This window comes from Felis catus, chromosome C2, assembly GCF_018350175.1.
Source record: "Felis catus isolate Fca126 chromosome C2, F.catus_Fca126_mat1.0, whole genome shotgun sequence".
Classification (NCBI taxonomy): Eukaryota; Metazoa; Chordata; class Mammalia; order Carnivora; family Felidae; genus Felis; species Felis catus.
Genome location: NC_058376.1, coordinates 90,640,024 through 90,664,578, shown reverse-complemented (window position 1 = coordinate 90,664,578; position 24,555 = coordinate 90,640,024). Strand labels below are relative to the sequence as shown.

Here is a 24,555-nt window from a genome sequence, read left to right as displayed (position 1 = left end):
TGTTGGAAAAAAAATGGAGAGCAAATAAGAGTACAAAGGGGAAAAGTCATCAGTTATCCCAAATCCATCATTAAATTTTATGTTTTTCTCAGGTGTTTTCTTGATATTTTCCATGGATGATAGTAGTAAGTATTTAATTTATAATTATACTTTTGTCCTCCACTCTATTAAATTAAAGTGTTGCTACTGAAATTTTTCCACTCATAATTTGAGATAGAATCACATTTGTGTGCTCCTGGATAGATTCACATATACATACCAAATAAAACTTCATCTTTATTTTGCTCTCAAAGACAATGGAACCTATAGAAAAAAAGGAAGAATAGGGGTTCAACATATCATCTACTAGGTTTTATTATCTATTACTTCGAAGCCTAAGAAAAAGTTGTTTAAAATGTTATAAAGTCAGGTAGCAGTTACCATGTAGTTCAAATTTGTCATAAACTAGCATCTATCTTTTTAATATTTGTCTATTAATTTTTTCATTTAACTTTTTAAAAATATTTTATTTATATTTGAGAGAGAGACAGAGAGAGAGACAGACAGAGCACGAGTAGGGGAGAGGCAGAGAGAGAGACACACACACACACACACACACACACACACACACACACGGAATCCAAAGCAGGCTCCAGGTTCTGAGCTGTCAGCACAGAGCCCAAGACGCGGAGCTCAAACTCACAAACCGTAAGATCATGACCTGAGCGGAAGTCGCCACTTAACCCACTGAGCCACCCAGGCTCCCATCTATTTATTTTTGAGAGAGAGAGTGTGAATGGGAGAGCAGAGAGGGAGAGAGACAATCCCAAGCAGGCTATGCACTGTCAGTGCAGATAGAGTCGGATGCTTAACCAACTAAGCCACCCAGGCGCACCTAAACTAGCATCTATTAAAAACCTGTGACAATGCCTTTCATTGCAATCATACCTCTGAAAGAGAGAACAGGTTGATTCCCAATAAAAAGAATTTTGTTAAAAGTTATCTTTTAAGGTCAATGCTGTGATTTGAATTTAATTGTTCTGGGTGGGGCCCAGGCATCAGTGAGTTTAAATAGTTCTCTGGGTAATAATAATGTGCAGTCAGGATTGGGAAACAATGGTTAGAGTCTGAAGAGCAGGTTTTATGTAAGAGGGAAATGTACAGAATCTAAAATCTGAGAGACATTTAGAATGTAAAGGAAGGTAGATGTCCTACGTTAATAGGAAACTGAGGTACAATAATGTTAAAGATTTTGCCTAAAGGTTAGCCACGTTATGGCAAAGACTGGATGAGAATCCTATCTTACTTCCCATTTCTACAAGAATGTGCAGCCTCGTTCTTGCATGTCATACCCAATAGATACTAGGTTTTGTTGTTGTTGTTGTTGGTTTTATTTTTTCATTTGGTGGAAGATAATGCCTTGCAACTTCAAATTGTGGGCTATGGCTAGTTTATTATTTTTTTTATTAAAATCTTTTTCCTTCTTAATCTCTTAAATAAGGTATATTATTACCATTTTCTCCCTCAACCCACAATTTCCATACTTACGTTTTCAAATTCCAGAATATATAATTTATTACAAGGAGTTCATCTTCCAATGAGTCCCTTGCCCAACGCTTTATTTACTGAAAGGGAAATACATTTTATAACGAGACAAAAAGCCCGCAGTGCAGACGCAAGAAGTATTTTTGTTCTGCTTTTCTTTTTCTTCCCCAGTGTTTCTTTCTCCTTCATGCTTCCACAGATTTTGGCATACCCCTTGAATGCAAAATGAGACAATCCTTTAAACATTTCTGTAGCACTTGTGGAGGTGTGCGAATTTGTCTTTTAGATAAGTCTCTTAAACATAAGTTGCTTTAATAATATTATAGGTTTTATAATGTATTGAACTTATGGAAATAATAATCTAATAATCTTTATTTTTCTATCTCAAGTTTACTGAATGTCTGTTCTATGTAGACTATAAATTACTTCAGATACTATCAATCTGCCATGATGCTTAACTTAGACTTTGTTGATATCATTTATTTTTATTATTTCTGAAATAGTAACAAAGCAAATTAAACTCTGATATGCATCACTATCCTTTGACATCACCATAATATATACACACAAAAAAATAATCCTTTTGACCCAAGGCCCAGTGTGGCTTAGTGTTTTTAATAGTGATGATTGAGTTTTTGGTTTCCCTTTTGGTAAACAGTACTTATTTTCAAGTTTACTAACTAGGATGAAAATGAAAATTCAGAAAGGAAATATTTCCAATAATAAATTTATTAGCCCACATGGGCATTGAACCCGGACTTTGGTCATTGTTGAAATCTCTCAGAGGTAGCTAATAGGAAAAAAAAATAAGTCATATGTAGTTTGGAACATTGTGAACAGTGAAATGTGTAAAAAAAAAGTGGAGGGGGAGATTTCAAGGATTTTCATATATTTAAAGACCTCTATTTAAAAGTTAGAATAATTCCAGTAAGGGGGGGAATGGGAAAGATTCTCAGTGAAGAATTTTCAGGTATGTAGATATGACATTAATTTTATTAAAGAAATGGAGTGCATTCATATACTTTTCTTTTTTATCTATGTATTTTAATCACATAGGTATATGAGTATTTGTTACTGCATGTGAAGGAATACTGTTACTATAAATACATTACTAGAGTTCATGTTTCTATGTCAGCCTTTTAAAAGATATCTTTAAAATGTGTGAACTTAACAATGAACAGAAATCTAGATGCTGTACAGCATAGCTGAGAGAAAATTCACTTGCATGTTCTTCATTCCCCCTTTGTTCTTTCTATTGCAAAGCACTAGCCATCATTGTGTTATGAATAATGGCAGTTTTGATGGGCATTTTAGGAAAGTCACCTGATGATATGAAATGACAGCATGGTGACTGGAACAAGAACCGACTGTAATCAGCTCTCTTCTTTATGCCAATTTCTTCAGATATAGAAAGAAGGGTTCACCTAGTTTCAAATACCTTTTCCAGTCTTGAAGTACCAATTCTAAATTTAAGATAGGGAGCTGAAAAATAATTTCTAAAAGTTGTTAATAAATGTATATTTGTTGAGATTTTACTATTATTCATTTCACCATGTCAGTGACTTAAATATACATCAAATATCACATTTAATTTGAAATCAGAACAGCATAGAAGGTCGTCCGTTGAAAGAATATATTTTTTTCAGCTTACTTTCTTAGTAAATTGGGAAGTGAGAGCTGTCCCACAAACAGTACACAGTCCTGGCATGTTGTAAAATTATATGGATAAAGACTGAAATAATCATTGTTGAACTGGATTCCATGTTTTGATCATTACTGAATGTAACTATACAAACAAAATTCTGTTACTGCAGTCAGGCTAACATAGGAAAAGAGTTTTGTTATGTAGAAAGTGATCTATGATGACTTTGCTGTAAATGGATTTTAACTTCACGTTCTGTTGGTCATAGCTTGCATTATTGAATTGTAATCATAAGAACACTTTGAAAAATTTTAAATCAAATATGGCTTCTTTTATGGTTGTAATGGCTTTGTTTAATAAGTATCTTTTCCAGCATACACTCATAAAAAGTGTAAAAAATAATACTTATTTTTCAGTTTATAACTACACTGTGACTAAGACATAATTCATAAAAGTGGTAAATATATATGGTTATGAGTTGCTGTTACATTTTCTAAAGTGAGTTTATAAACACAAACTGTTTTGAAAAAGATCTGTGATACCTGTGATAAATCACAGAATACTAGAACTGAGATGCCACTGAAATAATCTGATCGAACTGCCTCGCTCCATGTTTAAAACCTTGAAGATGTCTCTTGATTGTCTTTAAAATAAAGTCCAAATTCTTTGGCATTACGTAAAGATCCCCAATGACCTTCCATAGACTCACATCCTAGCCACACTGCCCAACTCAAATATTTTAGCTAATTCACACCAAACTCTGAAGAGTATCCAGTTAAGAAGCAAGGAATTCTTCATCTGTCTGCATTTGAGCATGTTTTTCACTTTGTTTGAAATATGCTTCACGCTTTCTTCCTGACTATATTTTTATCTTCAAGGTTAAACTTAGAAAGTACTTCTCCCAGGATGCTCTCCTTAAACCTTCAATCCACTATTTGGGATTAGCATCTTGTGCATGGCTCCATTTTATCGTTTTCTTTATTTTAAATAAAGTTTATTTCTTCATAAATGCATAAGCAAGCATGCACATATTTATATAGCATATATACATATACATGTAAATCTAATGTTACTTATATGCACATATATGTGTGCATATACTTCTCTCTAAATTGTGTGCTTACGTAAATTTTATTTCTCCTCTTTGTCTCTCCAAACACAAACATGCACACACACGTATTTATACATGTATATTTTTATACCTTTGTGTGTCTTCTCTTGTATGTTTGTTTCTCAATGCCAATGACTGCATTTTATTCTTCTTTGTACATGTATGACTAATAGCCCATAAGTCAATGAACATTTGTTTAACTGTTATAGACGAGGAAAGAAAGGATGATAATATTTAAGTCATTTTCCCCTGGCCACATAGGTGGCCATGATAATTTAGTCGGAACATCTTAAGCCCTTGCCTTCTTTATTACTGATCTTACAATCAGTTAGTAGTAGTAGTTATTTTGAATACTTAATCTCCAAAGTATCTTATAAAAATTCTCTAAAATATTCTGGACATTTTTGAGTAATAAAAAGTACACATTTTACTTTTTTGAGTGGAATTTTTGATCATGCATGATTCTGATAAATATTCAAAGATAGTAATATCAAAACAACATGTATTAAGTATCTAAAGTCATATTAAGCCCTGAATACAGAGGTTAATAACACACTAATATAATAAATAATAATAAAATAATAATTTTTTTTTACATTTTAATTTTTGAGAGACAGAGAGAGACAGAGCACAAGCAGGGGAGGGACAGAGAGAGAGGGAGACACAGAATCTGAAGCAGGCTCCAGGCACTGAGCTGTCAGTACAGAGCCCAACGCAGGGCTCAAACCCAGGAACGGTGAGATCATGACCTGAGCTGAAGTTGGACGCTTAACTGACTGAGCCACCCCGGTGCCCCAATAATAATAATAATAATAATAATAATAATAATAATAATAAATGTTAGCATTTTTGGAGCAGCTATGTGCAAGCTACCATTTTAAGGGTTTTGTTTATTGCCTTATTTCATTTAGTAATACTGACTAAAAATATATAATTATTCTTAATATAGGTATTTTAAAAATATATGTTATTTATAAGAATATAATAGTAACAATACACAATACTCTGTGTACATTATGTCAAGATTCAATTATATACATAAGAAATAGTGTCTGAGAGCTAAAATGCCTGTTTGAAGTTAGAATATTAAGCAGCAGAGACAGAATTCAAACCCAGTTCCAAAATTCCTACTTAAGATAGTGTACCATACTGCCTGTATTAAAAGATTGGTGAGAATTAGTGCTACCTTCAGATTTGGTTACTCTATCAAATCACAATGAAATAACTTAATAATTGTAGAGTATGGTATGGTTCTTTGATTAAAACTTTTCCCAAAGACAAATAATAATCTAAAGTGAAGTAAAATTTGACATTTGAAATTTGAACATTTCCTAAAAATACTTTATAAACGTAAAATTTGTTAAATGATGAATATATATGTATATAACCTGAGAGAGAATGGAGTCATTTATAAAATGTTGGTCGTGAATTAAAAGAAAAAAACAGGTTTTCTTTCTTTCTCTCTCTCTCTTTTTTTTCCAATTTGAATCTCCCTTCAGTTGATTCATAATCAATTAATTACCATCAAGTGACCTGAGGGCAGCAGGAAATTGGGTCCAAATTGAACAGCAAAAGGAGGCAATTTGTTTTAAGTCTGGAAGTCTAATGTTCAATCAAAGTTTAATCAGAAGTGACCCATTGTTTGAAAGATAGAACATCAATGTCTTTTTAATTTCACTATCTTTAAAGGAGGACTGGATAAAATAGAGGTAACTGATTATTCTCAAATGAAAATTAAAGAAAGATGCTATCAGAAATCAAAAGCATATTTTCTTTCTTTATATTTTAATTCATAAAGGAAATAGTCTGTTCTGTGTTGGGGGTTGGATAATTTTTCGAAGTCAAACTTCAAACTTTGTGGTCTTTAGAGACTTTTACCAAGAGACAAATGTAGTATACATGTTTTATCCATTAAGGGCTACAATGGCTCTTTTCTTTCAGGCCTATTTATTCAATTAAATGGGATTTTTTTGCTTTAGTGAATTGCAGAATTAATTCTGTGTTTTTATTGATTTCAAAATGAATAAATGGAATGAATGATTAAAATGAATGCATTTAGCTAAAGGAAAACATTGCACCAAACTAAAGATATTCCAGAAATAATTTTCAGTCCTGAAATTAAATCTACCTATACTCTCTGGGACACATAGGGAAATAAGGACTTTCATTTAGCCTTTAGTAAGTAGTAACAGGAGTAGAAATATGTAATTTTTCCAGGGATATCTGACTGTATTAATGTGAAGTCATTCATATGTTGTTAAATGAAATGCCAATGGGATGGGATACAAGGGAAATGGGGGAAGGTTGGGATGGATTTAAACAACTAATCGTTTCTCTTCAGAGATTATGCTCCTCTGATTTCTCTCCAAGTTTACCTACATTGGGCTTAGTATTTGAGAAAGAAAGAAAGAAAGAAAGAAAGAAAGAAAGAAAGAAAGAAAGAAAGAAAGAAAGAAAGAAAGAAAGAAAGAAAGAAGGAAAGAAAGAAAGAAAGAAAGAAGAAAATATTTTAAAATAGTAAGAGTAATATAATGAATGGCAAAATTTCAGATAGGCTAATATTCCAGGTTTAATTTCCCTGGGTGTTTTCACTCAGATTATGGAACATGAGATCATGACTGTATAGGTAATCTCTTCCTATTTCTAGCAAAAGGACTTTGAAGGACTGGAACACCTCTCCCAGGATTTGAATAATGTATTTGTTTCTTCTTAACCTGATGTTTAGATTCTTTTGCCCTTAACTTTAAGACCTTTAAATCCCTCATTTCTTTCACAGTTGATTAAATACAGCCCTGAGAAAAGCACTGACTGACTGTTCAACAGAAAGCTTTTCAGAAGGCTAACAGGCTCTGACCTCAAAGAAATGCTGTTGTTAAATTGACTTGAGACCTTTCCAGAGAGACCAGGTCTTACTATAAAGACCATATTAAAGTTTGGATTTCTCATTATTGAGAAAACTTCTTTCCCTCCAAGATCTGAGAATAAGGTGTTTTTTTTTTTTCCTTTTTTCTACCTTGCAACAAATTATTTGTGTAAATCCTGCTGCATTCTCATGAGACATAGAATATTAATCTTGTTACAATGCCACTGGGTGGGGTACCCTACCCTCCTGTGTAGCCAGGATGCACTGCTGGAGCTGAACCAGCCCTAACTGAAATGTGTTAAAAGTGTTTGTAAGTAGCTGCTGCCCTGGGGGTCCATGTGTGCCTTTCCCTTCTCCGTAGGGACTCCTCCTGGAACCTTTCCCAGAACTCCAGGTGATGTGAAATAATTTATAATCACCTATTAGTGCATCTGATATTTAAGAGAATATCTATCTCCCAAAAGAAAGGTAGTTAAAGAAAAAAAACATTCAGCTAAACATGCAATGACTTGAGTTTATGGTATTGCCTCCTTAACTTCACAGTTATTTAAACTTCATATGAAAATGGAGATAACATCTCTATTGCCTAATTCAGTCAGTATAAGGATCCAAAATATCTGGGGGAGTTTTAGTTTCATATAGTCTGTTTTAAAAACTGAAATACAATAGAAGAGTGTGTGGATCTAAAATTACTGAAGAAGAGATGAACTCCCCAGGCAAATAGAGGTTCTGGGCCAGCAAAGATTTTAAATCACAACATTATGCACAGTTGTGTATTTTATTCATATATGAAATGTATATGAAGTGAACAGGGATTTCATTTTTTCTCACCTGTAAAGACTCTAAGGAATGTTTGTTAATACTATACCGTATTATAAACATAGACAGTATATTTTAACATTTATTTATTTGTGAGAGACAGAAAGAGACAGAGCACGACGGGGGGAGGGGTAGAGAGAGGGAGTCACAGAATCTGAAGCAGGCTCCAGGCTCTGAGCTGTCAGCACAGAGCAGGACGCGGGGCTCAAACCAACGAACCGTGGGATCATGACCTGAGCGGAAGTCCGATGCTTAAACGACTGAGCCACCCAGGTGCCCCAGAGTAATTACATAGACAGTATATTTTATAATGAATGGTTAAGAACACAGGTACTGCCTGGGTTCACTTCCCAGTTTTACCGCTTGAGCAAGATATTTAAACTCACTGTGCCTCAGTTTCTTCATCTACAAAGTGGAGTAATCATAAACTAGTATGTGCTATGTTATGAGAATTAATTGAGGGTTGTTTTGCAGTATGCCTTATTAGTATCATATATTTTTCTATTATTCATTATACATAAAATATTTTTAGTGCATATTATAGAACATAAGGATTGACATGATCTCTAATTTAGGGTATAACTATCTGTAGACATTTTCTTTACCTTGGGGAAAATCTGCATATAAATACAAATCTTTTTCTTGCAAGTGGTTCTAAAGGAGAGTATAAGATCCTGACATCCCTCCCTAATACTTTACTCACATAGAGTGTCCATGCCAGAATCTCTGAAATAGTCAAGATATTTAATGTTTATTTAAAAGTGGTACTTGGGGGGCGCCTGGGTGGCGCAGTCGGTTAAGCGTCCGACTTCAGCCAGGTCACGATCTCGCGGTCCGTGAGTTCGAGCCCCGCGTCAGGCTCTGGGCTGATGGCTCAGAGCCTGGAGCCTGTTTCTGATTCTGTGTCTCCCTCTCTCTCTGCCCCTCCCCCGTTCATGCTCTGTCTCTCTCTGTCCCAAAAATAAATAAACGTTGAAAAAAAAGATTAAAAAAAAAATAAAAATGGTACTTGGCTTAAAAATATTTAGGAACTCTGGCTTAAATTATAAGATGTATTTCAGGTAAGTAGTTTATTTTTATTGTTTTACATTCATGAAGATGCCTACTAACCTTCTTAGGCTGTATATTATTGAAGTAGTGGAATTGTACAGTTTGATAGAGTGACGTAGGTGTAAATGCATGTATAAGGCCCAACTGACCGAAGCTGAAATTTCAGTTCTCACACAAGGTACGCAACCATGAAAATTTTGAATAAATTCATTGAAGATACTTCTATCTCTAAATCTGATATGATGAAAAAAACCTAAAGGATTTAATCAATACTTCTTAGATTTTACCTTTTTTTTTGGTGATACATGAAATGAATCATAAAATAAAAATACTGAGACTGACATACTTTAAATTTACCAATTAAGTACATTAAGACAAAACAAATAAAAAACAACTGCCATCTACTTTCAATTTATTTCCTGAAAGGAAAAATGTTTTAATATCAGATGATAGTTGAAAGAACAAAATTTTAGAAAAAAAATTAACATAGGTCTTTAATTAGCATATATTTAATTTTATGAAAAAAAGAACTCTGCAACATTATTTAATTTTGTATAGACTGGACTACAACACTACTGTATGAACTGGTATTTAATGGCCACTGCATTAATGAGAGTGAATGAGTCCTATGTTTAGGTTAAAATCCTGCCGATGAGTAAATGTATTTCCTTAGCAAATTTCTTCATCCTTCATCTTAAACCTCAATTTCCTTCCTCAGCAAACTGGGACAATAATACCTTTCTGACAGAGTTGCTACTTAGATAAACAGTTCTAGGCATTATTCTAAATGTTGTACATATATTAATTCATTTAATCCTTATGGTTTTACGAGTAGATTTTGTTACAATTAATTTTGCAGATGAGAAAGCTGAGGCACAGAGAATTTAGGTAACTTGCCATATATCAAGTATTCAGTAAATACTGTTGAGCATTCAATACTATTTATTAGTTTTATGTATTTATTATATGTTTATTATACTATATAAGGATTCTTTATCATTTATTTACTATAGACAAATATTAAATATTATGTATTTTTATATAAACAGCACATATTTCTATATAATATAAATACATTCATATATTTTATTCAAAATATATAAAACACATAAATACGGGTATTTTAAAATTGGTTATTGTATTTATTTAATGCATATACATTTACTATATTTATGTTAATAAGAATATTGTTAGTACTGCTCCTCTTGTCATTAAAGCATGTATTTTGTCAGATGTTATTCTTTTATTTATAACAGCAGCACAGTTATGGAAGTATTAATAAGCACTACTCATTTATTTTACTATATAGAAGAATTAATGTTTATTAAGAAAGTTTAATAGTTTGGTGGCATCTTTTTACCTAATCTTAATTATTTACCATCAATTTATTAGCTAAAGGAATTTATTAGGAAATGCCTTAATTTGTAAAATGTTGTGCTAAGAACATATTTTTATTGTTTTTGTTGTTGTTGTTGTTGTTGCTATAACTTAGCTTTCCCTGACTCCTGATCTGTCTAGAAAGTGTGATATAAAACAAAACAAAGAATAACCACAGACTATTTAATGATGCATGGTGTGTATAAGACAGGCACACATTCGATGATTAAGAGGTGAAAGAGGGAAAGATATATAAAGGAAATTAGCTGAATGAAAGTCTAAAATATGAAGATTGGATCCTATAAAAGTATCTTGTTGGCATTTAAGAACTTTAAGACCAAAAATTCCTCATGAATTCATTTATATGATATGCATCTATAAGACCTATTACAATTATTATCCCCTTCTTAAAAGTACTTTATAGGAAAATGCAAAATGTTTAAAGAATGTGCACACAACAGACACATACACACACACAGAGGCAACTTTTAGTATTTGCTTTCCAAAAACTGTTTTGCAATTTTTGGAAAATTATTTAACCATTTGAATTTTACATGTTTTACTCATGTATCTGGGTTAAATTAAGATTTCTAATGTCTCATTTAAGTCTAAAATTAGGATGCTGTATCAATATGAATAGAACTATAAAGGCACCTTGAATATTTTCAATATTTTCAATAAAGCCAATGCTATGGACTTTCCTAGAACTTGAAAAAATAATTGAATTGAAAAAACATGAATGAATTCAGAAAGTAATGTCCTAATATTGTTCCACATTTGACCCTTGGATTGTTACACTTCCGTTTAAACTCCACATTATCTGAGGTCTGTTGTACTTTGAATAGTAATGAGAATGTTATGTTTCAAAATTATGACTGTAATTACCTTTTTTTCTCAGCCCAGCACATTATGAATGTCAGTGCCATTCAAAGCCTGCAAGTGTTTTAATTTCACATATTAAATTTAAGTATTGATGTGTATATTCTCTTATTGCAGAAAGGAGAATATTGCAATGAGGGAAGTGCACATGAGACTTCTTAGGTTCAACTTTATTTAGTCTAAGCAGGGAGTCTTTGATTATACCCTTTAATGGTACATAGTGTTTATGCTGTTTATGTTGAATAGATTAAGTCTTAGAGGAAATTGTAACAAGAGGTGGTAGAAGTCATCCTTTTTCTCTTAAATTCAAACAACTAAAATCTTTGGCTAAGGAGAATTTTGGCAGTAAAGAGTAGGCATGGCATAGGAATGAAAGTGTGGTTTATGGAGTCAGAAAAACCTGGGCCGGAATCCAGGCTGTACCGCTTACTTATGGTATCACCTTGGGCTAATGTGGGGAACTCATTGGTTCTCAATTCCCCATTTGTAAAGAGAGGATCATAATAATTCCCACCTTAAAGATATGTATGTGTGTTTAATATTATTCTATTCATCCAGGTCATGTTCATTAAGTGCCAACTACATAGAAAATGCACGTGCAGAATGTTTTTGTTTAGATCAACACCCATTAAACCTACATGAATTAAATATTTTAAATAATTATTTCTTTTTTTAAGTTTATTTGTTTGTTTACTTATTAATTTGAGAGAGCAGGGGAGAGGCAGAGAGAGGGAGAATCCCAAGCAGGTTGCTGAGCCTGATGACATGGCGCTTGATCTCACAACCCTGAGATCATGACCTGAGCTGAAATTGAATAGATGCTTAACTGACTGAGCCACCAAGGTGCTCCTTAAATGGTTATTTCTAAAAAGAAACATACAAAGGGTGTATTTGGTATGGTAGTGCATTAAAGTTTAGTCAACTCAGTCTAGTCCAGAAATGAATTAAATATGACTTTTGAGTGTTTTCTTTACCTCTGTATATGTACTAACACCGTCTTCTATCATATTTATATCCTAGCCTCATTTCAACACCTTTCTCTCCAATGGCTCCTCTATCCTGTTTTCTGGGTAATTTTACTGAGCGTTTAATTCCTTCCATTCCAGACTATGATCTATTTATTTCCCTAAAATTTTCCTGTCTTTTAAAATCTCTTCTTGTCTTCTGGATGCTTTCTCTCACAATATGCCCACAAAATATGTCCACATCAATCCTGTCTAAAACACAACAAATAAAACTTTTCCTTGATTCTTTCACTCTCTTTATGTAATGATAATATTTTTTTAACTTTTCAACCTAACCTGAATTTCTGGAAAGAATAATAGTTATTCTATATGAAATAGAATTTCATAGCTAGTGTTTCACTTCTCACATTTATTCCTCAACTGATTGTGTTGTCTCCTGTGCTCACTAATCCACAGAAACCCCTCTGACAAAAGACACCAGGAATCTTTGAAATCTACTTTTAAAGAATTTTTTTTTCAACGTTTATTTATTTTTCAGACAGAGAGAGACACAGCATGAACGGGGGAGGGGCAGAGAGAGAGGGAGACACAGAATCAGAAACAGGCTCCAGGCTCTGAGCCATCAGCCCAGAGCCTGACGTGGGGCTCGAACTCACGGACCGCGAGATCGTGACCTGGCTGAAGTCAGACGCTTAACCGACTGTGCCACCCAGGCGCCCCTGAAATCTACTTTTAATGAAATCTACTTTTAATGGATGCTTTTCATCTTACTATATTTCTTTACTTCCTTTGAAGCATTGATTATTCATTCCAGACATCCTCTACCTTTTTGACTTCCATAAAATCAAACTCATATGCTGCTGTTTACTTTCTCTGATTATTCTATCGATAATATTTTCATGGGTTTTGTTTTTTACTTTTTCTTAAATATCAGTGCTATTCAGAGATCTCACTATCACTCAAAGATCTGTATTACATTCAATATACTTCAAAGACTACATATGGTCCTCTTTACATTTTGATTACTATGTGCATGCTTAAATTAATTTTATTTGAGTTTAGAATTTGGTCTTGAACCAAACAGGTCATGAATAATATAGTCACTCGTCTTCTGGGATAACTTAATATGAATATCTCACAAATACCTTACTTCAAATGTTTAAAATTTAATTTTTCTGTCCTAAAGCTTCATATGTTTCTATATTTTCTAAAGTAATGAAATTTGTATCCACTCATTTAATCAAATCTAGAAATACTTGCAATCTTGATTCCTTTTTAAGATATTTACATGCAATTAATTACCAAGCACTTTATCTTAAACATTTACCAAACTCATCCCTTCCTCTCTGTTTTTACTACCACTGTCCTGGGTTAGTCTCTCACATTTTCCCACTGTAGTACTACAATAGCATTCTGTGTAAACTCCCTGTTTCCCATCATATCCTTTTAAAATGTATCCCCCATATATGTGTCTATGTGGGCCATCCTCAACATACACTTGAAAATATCACTTGATCTGTCCAAAACCCTCCAAGAAATTACTGTCACTTATGGAAGTGGCACTATTACACTTAATAGTTGTAAATTTTAAAAGAGAAATTTCACATTGAGTTCAATATGCAAACACCTACTTATAGTGTATTAAATTTCAAAACTCTAACTTTTGATTACATAAAAAAGCAATTCTTGATAAATGTAATAAAAAGCAAGCACAACCCACTTGTAATATAGTCCTTTCCTCCTTCCTGAGCATATTTATATGCTTTATTTCTTTGCTTACTTCTGACGTGAACTCTCTGAGATGAGGACTAGCATGTTTACGTTTTTCAACCTTATGGATTGATGCTACTAAGATGGAGAGATTAATGACTTACACAAAAAGTCCAGCATTTTTTTACTATTTTAATAAGAAAGGGAGTCCATGTCTTAAAAAGCTTACAGTATAGTAAAGGAAAACAGAAATATAACAAAGCACAATGTAATACATGATGAGTAAAAGTAACGTAAAATGACATGGAAACACTGACAAGGGAACGAGGAACTCTGATGGGTTGGTGAGGATCAAGGGAAACAATTGCAGAAAGAAGCCTGGTAACCAGATGAAAGAAGAACATTTCAAGCAGATGAAGAAATAGTCTAAGTATAGGAATAGAGATAGTAAAAGTGAGAGTGGGTTTAGTTTGGTGAATAGCCTTCTGTGATATAAGCAGAAGCTATACAGAAATGGTGCAAATTAGTTTATGGGAAAGAAATAATTGTTTAAAGGTGAAAGAAAAAAATGATAGGCTAGGGCCTGTTTGTGAAATATCATTCTAATGAATTTAAGCTTTGGGGGTGCCTGGGTGGCTCAGTCAGTCAGTTAAACCTCCAACTTCACCTCAGGTCATGATCTCCTGGTCCATGAGTTTGAGCCCCTCATGGGCTCAGTGCTGACAGCTCAGAACCTGGAACCTTCTTCAAATTCTGCATCTCCCTCTCTCTGCCCCTCTCCCACTCATGCTGTGTCACTCTCTCCCTGTCAAAAATAAACATTAAAAAAAATTTAAACTTTGGTCTATAGTCAGTAAAGACCATAGTTTGGGTAAAAGTAATAAATAACTAGACTATAGCAATGGATAGAAACTTGTAAAAAATTGTCTAAATACAATTGTAAAAATTGTCTAAATAAATAAGATAATTGGCTAATGCAGTTATGTGGTACAAAGGGTGAGAGACATTGGAGCCACAAAGGCATAAAATTTCAAAATATGTACATAAGTATAGGCAAAATATAGATACGATGCTATCATCCAAGATAAGAAATGAAGGCAACAATTGGTGAAATACATGATCATGATTTGGAACATAAGTTGATATATCCAAAGGATCTCATGAAGAAACAAAAATAATGAACTAAAAATAAAAAATCAAGTCTAGAGATAAAGATTTGGAAACTGTCATTTTGAAGATGGTAGTTGAAGCCAGAAAAGTAGATAAAACCACTAGGGAGCCTGTGGAAAAGAGAATACTGAGAGGAGACCACTTAGAAATGACAGTAGCATTCAAAATGGAAAAGGAAATCCAGTTCACATAGAAAGTAATATACAAGTGGAAAACCAGCAGGGTCGAATCAGTGACTTTAGACAAAAGAGTTGAAAGAAGGAAGGTATCCTGAATATGGTGAAATGTTACAGAAAGGACAAGTAAGTTAGTACTGAGGAGACCAATGGGATTTTACACCATATCCTAGATAGACTTTTCATCTCAATATCCCTTCTTATGTAATATTTTTATTATGATCTTCATGTGGAGGACATACAGTGTTAAGTTTTTCATATATCTGATTTACTTCTTTATTTTAATCTATCAATAATTGTTCTAAGCAAAAGTGCTTTCTAAGTAGTTAATGGTGCTCAACTTCCCACTCTTCGTCTACAAATGGGAGCCATTATTAAACAGCAATCATTCATAGTTAAGGTAATAGTAGGAGAAAACCTTCATAAAGCATATATCCTTCTTTTAATCTTTTCATATAAATATATATAAATACCTATATAAGAAATATAATTATATATATGTATTTATGTATATATGTATATATACACACATATATGTAAAGAATGGTAGTATCTCAATCTTTTCAAAGACAATGATATTTGATGTATTATGTGTCCAAATCCCATTAGATTAAACTTAATGAAATTTAAGGATCATGTCCTTCATTTAGTAGAGTAAATGGCATATAGAAGGGTCACATGAATGTTTTTTTAAATACATAAATTTGGCACTAGAAACAAAGAATGGTATAGCAAAAGATACGTGAAGGAATAAGAGAAAAAGGGATTACACTGGAGGATAAGACTCATATGGATAATTTAAATTAACATGTACTGCTACTAAATAATTGAAAGTTCAATAAAAACCTAATTAATTGTAACTCTCTCTTTCTCTTCTATGGGATCATTCAGTCTGAGGCTGGCTGATATTTTACCTTTGCACTATTTATGAAGCTTTGTTTTGCTGTGTAAACTAATAACATAAAATTATTTCAAGTTTTTTTAAAACTACTCACGAAGCAAACTTTTTAAGGACTCCATGCTTAAATTATTAAATGAAAATGAATGACACAAATTATTCATGTCATTCTTTTAATAAAGTTAATTCAAAGATATCTCTCTTCAAAAAAATAAACATGTCTAAATGCAAACTATGTACTGTTTGTCATGGGATTATAGAGGGTTCTTTTGATTTCCTTTAGTCCTTTAGCATTCTACTGTAATTACCACATCATACCACGCTTATCAGTATCATTATGATATTTATTACTATTAGCTTCATCATCAGTGCCACTAATATAATATCGCCTATGTGGAAGACTTTGGACAGTTCACATCTCTGTGAAGTATATGTTATTTAAGTCTTTTAGATGTGGTAACTAATGCTTTGGAGATTAAGATGCTTAAAAGGACATAATTATTAAGTGGCAAAGCCAACATTTAATGTAGATCTGTGTTGACTGCCCAAAATGCTTCAAAAAAATAAGTTTATTAAACCTATTGCGGTGAGAAAGAAAAGCATCTTAGGGTGCCTAGGTAGCTCAGTAGGTAAAGTGTCCAACTTCAGCTCAGGTCATGATCTCACTGCTCGTGAGTTCAAGCCTCACATCAGGCTCTGTGCTGACAGCTCAGAGTTTGGAGTTTGTTTCAGATTCGGTCACCGTCTCTCTGCCCCTCCTCTGCTCACTTTCTCTCTCCCTCTCTCTCTCTCAAGTATAAAATTAAAACATAAAAAAATTTTAAAAAAGAAAGAATAGCATCTTGACTAAGTGTATTAGTTTCCTAGAGCTGCCATAACAATCACCACAGATTGAGTATGTATACATTATTCAAGGTGGTATCAGAGTTGGTTCCTTCTGAGGCCTGTGACAAAAAAAATCTGTCTCAAGCCTCTTGCTCAGCTTCTGGTGGTTTTCTGGAAGTCTTTCGAGTTCTTTGGCTTGTAGAATCATCACTCCAATCTCCATCTTCTTGTTCACATGGTTTTCTCCCTGTGTGCACATCTATTTCCAGATATTCTCTTTTTATAAGGACACTAGTCATATTGTATTAGGGACCCATTCTACTCCAGTATGACCTCATTCTAAATTAGCTGGTTACATCTGTGATGACCTATTTCCAAATAATATCAGATTCTGAAATACTGAAGTTTAGAACTTCAATTTATGAATTATTCAACCTGTAACACTGATTATTAGTAGACTCTCAAAATGGAGAGATTAGGGAAGTACATTTATGATATTTTAGATTGAGTTGTGTGGTTTTATGATAAGTCTTCAAAAGTGGAGTACTGATTGAGGCTGGGTTCACTTTCTGACAAATTAGTTTCAGATTGTAGGGCAAAATGAGGAGAGGAATATAAAACAATTTTTTATAAGTAATTTGTTTGTCTAGATACATAAGACACTTGGTTGATTCATGGTTTTATTATCCAAAAGTGGATATATACTAGAGAAAACAGCTAAATTACTTTTTTTGATCACAGTCTTGTTCAAAATAGGAGGTGAAGAGTATGCCTGATTATAGGGAATTGCTAGTATGTTGGTTTTAGTTGTCATCTACATGACTTCAGAGTCCATCAACTACATCATCCTAACTTTCTTTCCCATCATTGATATATCCCAAAGTAGTCTGTTCTGCTGTTGGATTGCTCTAATAAATAGCTTTTTGAAAAAGTTCTAATATAATTCAGTTTAAATTTGTTACCCTTTTGTAGTCATTGATGGTTAGATTGGGTTGAATCTTCCTTCTCCATGATAGCCTTCAGAAAGATTATCAATCATTCAATAGTCTACATACATACATATATCCTTCCCCTACTCTTCTAAACAAATCCTAGTTACTTCAGGTTTTCAAGTAAAAGCTATATTTATATAGTAAATAGCATCATATCATGGGATAATAATAAGGTTGATAACTACAAGATCATTATTTTAGATAGTGTCTTAGCCCTTTCAGATGGCTTCAATGAAGTATCACAGACTGAGTGGCATGATAAGCAACTGAAACTTATTTTTCACAGTTCTGGAGGCAGGAAGTCCAAGATCAGGATGCCAACGTGGTTGAATGAGGAGTCTCTTCCAGGTTGCAAACTTCTTGTTCTATCCTCACATGAAGGAAGGGGATAGGGAGTTATGTGGAACCTCTTTTGTAAGGGCACTAATCCCAATTACAAGGATGAAGCCCTCATAAACTAATCACCTCCCCAATGCCCCACCTTCTAATATGAATACTTTAGAGATTAGGATTTCAATATAGGAATTTTAGTTTAGCATAAGTATTTAGACCATAGTAGATTTCAACATTTTCAGTATCCTGTGTCTTCTTACATCCTGAAATATGTCTACATGTGGAAGTACAAAATGACTGGTTTAAGTTTTCCTGATTAATTTCAACCATCTTAACACTAAGGTTCTGATAACAACCAGCATGCTATTATTTTATTGGCAGCATGTAAAGCCATGAAACCAATCTAAGCAAAATATCTTACTATTGCTCTGAAGTGAGTTTTGCAATATTTAAAATATCATGCACACTTTTGCCTGAGCTTTTATAGATGGTAAACATGTTTATCAATAACATTCCATTCTAACAGCCTTAAAACATAAAAATAATACATAAAGCAGAGAAGGAAATTCAGATATGGGTTTTGTCATCAAGGTGTCTTACTCTACATATAAGTCTGCATTTGAAAAAAAGTGGGGGTTCTGCAACGAACTATCTCTTCTGAATTAAAAAAAAGTTTTTTGTAAATACAGCTAAGAGTTATAGAATTCTACTCATTTTAATTTATAAGTATTCTGCAATTAGTTAATTAGATCGGTAGAATGAAGGCCAACAATCAACAGAAACCTTAAAGCAATTTAGAGTCCTTTTGAATCTTTAAAGAAAATCCAATAAGCACTTGAAAAACAAAATCAATGAAGAGTCTTAAATGTTTCTTTTCTGATTTTCCACAGGGTCCAAGTTTTCTCTCTGAGGCCCTTTTCCTTAAACGTGCAACAAAAATTGAAGAAATGGATCCTTTTTTCCACCTTCATGAAACCATTACCAAGGTAGGAGATACATGCATTCATGAGTAAGTTTTGTTCTTTTTTGTTGATAGATGGAGGAAAGGAAAATAACCAATCAAGAGAAAATTTATACTTTCATTTATAAAATGTATTTGAAAGAAATTTAAGTACCTCCTCTTATTTTACTAAGGAGTAAGAATGATAAAGGTCTCAGGCAAAATCATAGAAACCAATAACATGATTTGTAATGAAAACCAATCTTTAATAAAACAATTAGGTTTTTTTTCTTAATCTGAAAGTAGATTTGTGGTATAATCTCAAGTATACCCCTTGATTAAGGGCAGTATAAAATGCATCTTTGATTTTCTGCATCTTCAAAGTTTTGTGTCAATACTTAAGATACTTGGTTGTTTGTGGTGGTACTTTGTCGTTGCATTAAAAAAATAAAGACTGCATTTATAATCAATGTTTTTACACTATGATGGTCATACCTATATTTTTGCTTAAAACTCTTATCTGTGAGTTTATAATATGGAGAAAATTAAATTGTACAGTATGGAGTAAATGAAGTTAATATTCTGGCATTACCTGACATCATATGAATTTTTACTTTTACCAACTATTTGTTTAATGTGTCATAACTTCTTTTGGGGGGCTGGAATTTATAGAGAATTTTTGCATTTCAACATTTCAAAAAAGAATCCATATTTATATATGCTTAGTTGAAAGATTGAATCATTCTTAAATCCTCTTAGTGAAATTTTACAAGGCTATTTTTCTCCTCTTCATAAACAGAGATGTGATATAATGAACAAACTCAATGAGTGGCAATAGAATGAACTCGGAATACAGACTATATTCTAGATCTATCATAGCTTTCTTTCTTTCTTTTTTTTTTTTTTTAAGCTGTGCATTTGTTTTTTCTGAACTTTTGAAATAAGAGGAGTTTGGAGCACATTTTACTTAAAATGCTCCCAAGCTCAAAATATCTGAATCTTAACTACATTTATAATTCTTTGCTTTGCAATTTATTCCTGAGTCTTAATTTAGTTTTGAATGTATCCATCCTTTGATACCCATTTTTATTTGGATGTAGCAACATGGAAATAGCCCCTAAATAATAGGTCCTTGGTATTTAAGATCTTAACTATATACTTAATACTTATAGGGATGATAGACTGATAGATAAAAAATGATATCTATAGCTATCTATTTAATTAGTGTATATTTGTATGTGTTTAGATGAGAGTATGTACATGTGTGTGTATTTATTCAAGAATTCTGGATATTTAGAGTCTACGTTTATTTACTTATTTTTAAGAGAAGCATTAGAGGATTTTAGGGCAATGGAATAGTAATATTTTCTCCTTTTTTTGAGAATTTAATTGGATTTTTGTGAAATGGATAATTTTGAGTCCATATTGATATCAGATATATAACAAGAGGTGTAAACTCACACTGATTCTTGCTGCATGATGTCTTGGCCACAGTGCAGTTCCTAGCAGCATATTGGGAAGCAGGGATGGGTCAAGAAGGGAGTAGGAGAACATAGAACATAGCCTGAATATATATATATATATACATATATATATATATATATTATATACTGACTATATATATATATATATATATATATAGTCACTACATACTGACATACTATCTATCTATCCATATACTGACTATATATATATATGTATGTATATATATATAAACATACATATATATACATACATACACACATATATATACATACATATATATATACATACATATACATATATATATATATACATACATATATATATATAGTATGTAGTGTGAAACACAGGAAATCAGACACCCTTTGAGAGAATACACAAATTTGTGCACAGACATTACCACAGGATCCATATTTATTTTCAAATATGTTTCATATGTAGGCAGATATTTAACCCATTAAATGGATTTTAGAAAGAATTCTTTATCTATGAAGAAAGAAAACACGCCTAAGTATACAAGCAAGTGTCCTGTGACATTTTTTATAAAGAAATTTTTATCTAATGTTGATACTGTCTCCCCAGTCATCATGTTTACCTATGGTAGCCACTCATGTTGCAGATCTAGGCCAAGGGAAGAAATTGTGCTTCAGAAGTTCAATCTTAGTTTACCAACAGGAAAACCTGGGAACCATAAAATGAAGTAGTTTATAGATACTTTATTTTAAGGTCAAATTTTTGTTGATCAATAACAAAATAAAAATATAAATATAGTAGGGTTGATCAGAGCACATGAGTAGGAGATGTGGAACAGAGGTTTTACTACCATGGTTACCAACTTATTATTTTATTTAGTAAAACTGCATTTTATTTTCTACATAAAAAATGAGTACACTCATAACAGCTTTCCTCACTAGGATTCTGTGAGATTAAAAGATGATGCATACATTTTCTGAAAATGCAATATGGATATAATTGAGTATAATTATTAATACATTAAAAAGTACTAGTGCTGATACCTTCAAAGTAGACTCTTACCTGCTTTTTCTGAATTTAGTTTTTCCTTTAAGGAAAAAAAATAAGTTAGATATGAAAGCATACAATTTAATTAATTAAGTTCTGAGAATACACTAGTAAGTTAGTGTACAAATAGAATATAAAATTTAATTAGGAAAGATTGAGGTCTGTAGAATATTTTGTTTCAATAAGAATAATAGTGGTATTAATGTGATATTACAGAAATAGCAATGGACATTGAATAAAAATACCCAGCTAGGTATAAATTCTGTCACTCTGAATTATGAAAAAAATGATGTGAAATAGGAAAAACACTTTGTAAAATGATAAAACATAGTTACTGATATTATATCAATTTTAAAACATTTTTAAGAAATCCATCATAATTAAAATATTGAAGATACTATATTCCTATTTCTCCCCATAAAAATTTTAATTGGATACACAGCACTATAACAAAATTACATATTTATTTTTTCTAATAAATAAATGTAATAATATACATCTAAGACAAATATTCATGTAATGCAATCTATTATCTTTTCTGAGTGAGTAACTGCAGTCTAGACCTTTGTTATAGATCACAAATATGATTTCTATAAAATTAAATTACAATTTTTAAGTATTAAAAAGTTAATAATCTATCATTGGTGTTTTTCGGATTTAAAAAATGAAAATAAAAAATGGCACTAATATGTGCGGTAGGAGCTGTGAGTCCTAGTATGTAGTTTCCCAATGTTGTCCTGTAGTTCTTTATAAAGCTGTTTTTTTTTTTTTACAAAGTTTGACTTTATCTTGGCATTTGTCTTTTTGATATAAAGCATGGAACCTAAGAAAGTAATGAATGAGGCTCAATATTGATGCTAAAAGGTATAATTCATCATTGCCTCAATGACAGGTGATGCAGGATAAAGTCAAAGGACAATGCATACTGCACTGATGTTGAAGATGTTTTCTTATCTTCTATAATTATCTTTAAAAATAGCGTTTGTTTTTTTAATTATCACGGAAGCCAAACTAATTTCTCTAAGACTACACATGAATGAAATACCAATATAAATTTTAGCTGCTTAATCCTTTAATAAGTGAATAAAAATCTCCATGGATTTATGTTTTGAAATAGGCTTATTTCTCCTTCTGTACCTAGGAATTTTGTAGTCATGTTTCTAAATCTTCAACATTTAGCTCATAAATTGTTATTAGTTATCTAAGTATTCTTGTAGCCTATTATAAGCCAAGGATGAAGCAAAATACTTGAAAAAATTAATACATAGGAGCAGGTACAGGGAGTAAACAAGTAAGCAAATCATTTAATATAACACACTAAAAAAGGTGATAGTAATATGACCAAGTTACGATAAGAAAGAAGATTGGAGTTTATACTTCTGACTAGGAGACTTGAAGAACTTATCAGAAAGGTGACATTTGAAGAATTTAAGAAATATTAACTTTATTTATCTTAATGTCAATGAGCTCCCTTTGAGAGTTCTTTAAAGAGCAGGTTGTCAGTGGTAGTATGTGAGAAATGATGGTTTGTATTTTGAATAAAAGAAGACAGATTTAAGAGACATTTTTAGGTTTGAATAACAAGATATATGATTTACTGGATATGGGAAATGAAGCAGAGTGAAGAGTAAAGGAAACTTTGAATAGCTCCATCTTAGGCAAAGTTGATATTATTGAATTGACCAAATTAAAAGTTGGCTTGAAGAAAGTGATAGAGTTTGCCATTGGACATGTGGAATTTTGGATATTTAGGGCATCTAGACAAATATGTCATGGAAGCAGTTGGATACATGAGGTTGGGGCTCAGAAAGAAATGGAATCCAATATGCATTAGCTGATGCAATAACCACTTGTCACATGTGGATTTAAATTAAAAATAAATTAAATAAAACTAGAATTTAGTTTCCTTGATATCATTAACCACAATTCACGTGGTTAGTGACCACATATGGCTAATTATTACTGCATGGGATCACACAGATTATAGAATATTTTCATCATTGCCAATGGTGCAGATGATGTTACCCTACAATATTCATGCAGAGCAACAAGAATTACAAGGAAAGGACAAAACACCCAAGGTAGAATGGTTTATGGAATCCACAGGACAAGATATATTCTAAGAAGGAGGAACAGTTCAAGAGCATATTCTCCATAACCTCACACCATTAAGATGGCTACCATTAAAAACAAAACAAAATAAAAAATACCAAGTAATGACAAGGATGGGGAGAAATTGAAATTCTTGTACACTGTTCGTGAGAATATAAAATGGTGCAACTATTGCAGAAAACTGTATGGCAGTTCCTCAAAAAATTGAAAATAGAATTATCATTTTGATCCACCAATTCCATTTCTGGATATATATCCCATAGAATTGAAAGTGAAGTCTTGAAAACGGATTTCTGCACCTATATTGATAAAAACATTATTCACAATAGCGAAAATGTGGAAACATCCCAAGTGTCATAGATGGATAAATAAATAAGCGAAATGGCATGTATATATACAATGGAATATTGTTCAGCCTTAAAAAGGAAGGAAATTATGATATAGGCTACTTGAGGACATCATGCTAAGTAAATAAACATAAGTGTCACAAAATGACAAATACCATGTGTATATTGTTCTTAAAGTAATCAAAACCAAGGAGAAAGAAAATAGAATGGTGGTTGCTAGGGGCTGAGGTTGGGGTAGGAATGGGGAGTTTTTATTTAATGGGTATAGAGTTTCAGTTTACATGCTGCAAGAGTTATAGAGATGGGTATTGGTCATACAT

General features: G+C 32.4%; 1 protein-coding gene across 14 annotated transcripts in view; it reads left to right on the top strand.

The window, feature by feature from the left end:
- The window catches only part of NAALADL2 (N-acetylated alpha-linked acidic dipeptidase like 2), a 1,340,454-nt gene that overhangs the window by 1,156,582 nt on the left and 159,317 nt on the right, over positions 1 to 24,555 (top strand). For all 14 annotated transcript variants that reach the window (XM_023260390.2, XM_023260391.2, XM_045036390.1 and 11 more), the window contains one exon: positions 19,225 to 19,320. In XM_023260390.2, coding sequence (XP_023116158.1) covers positions 19,225 to 19,320 — 96 coding nt within the window. The remainder of the gene's footprint in view (positions 1 to 19,224; positions 19,321 to 24,555) is intronic.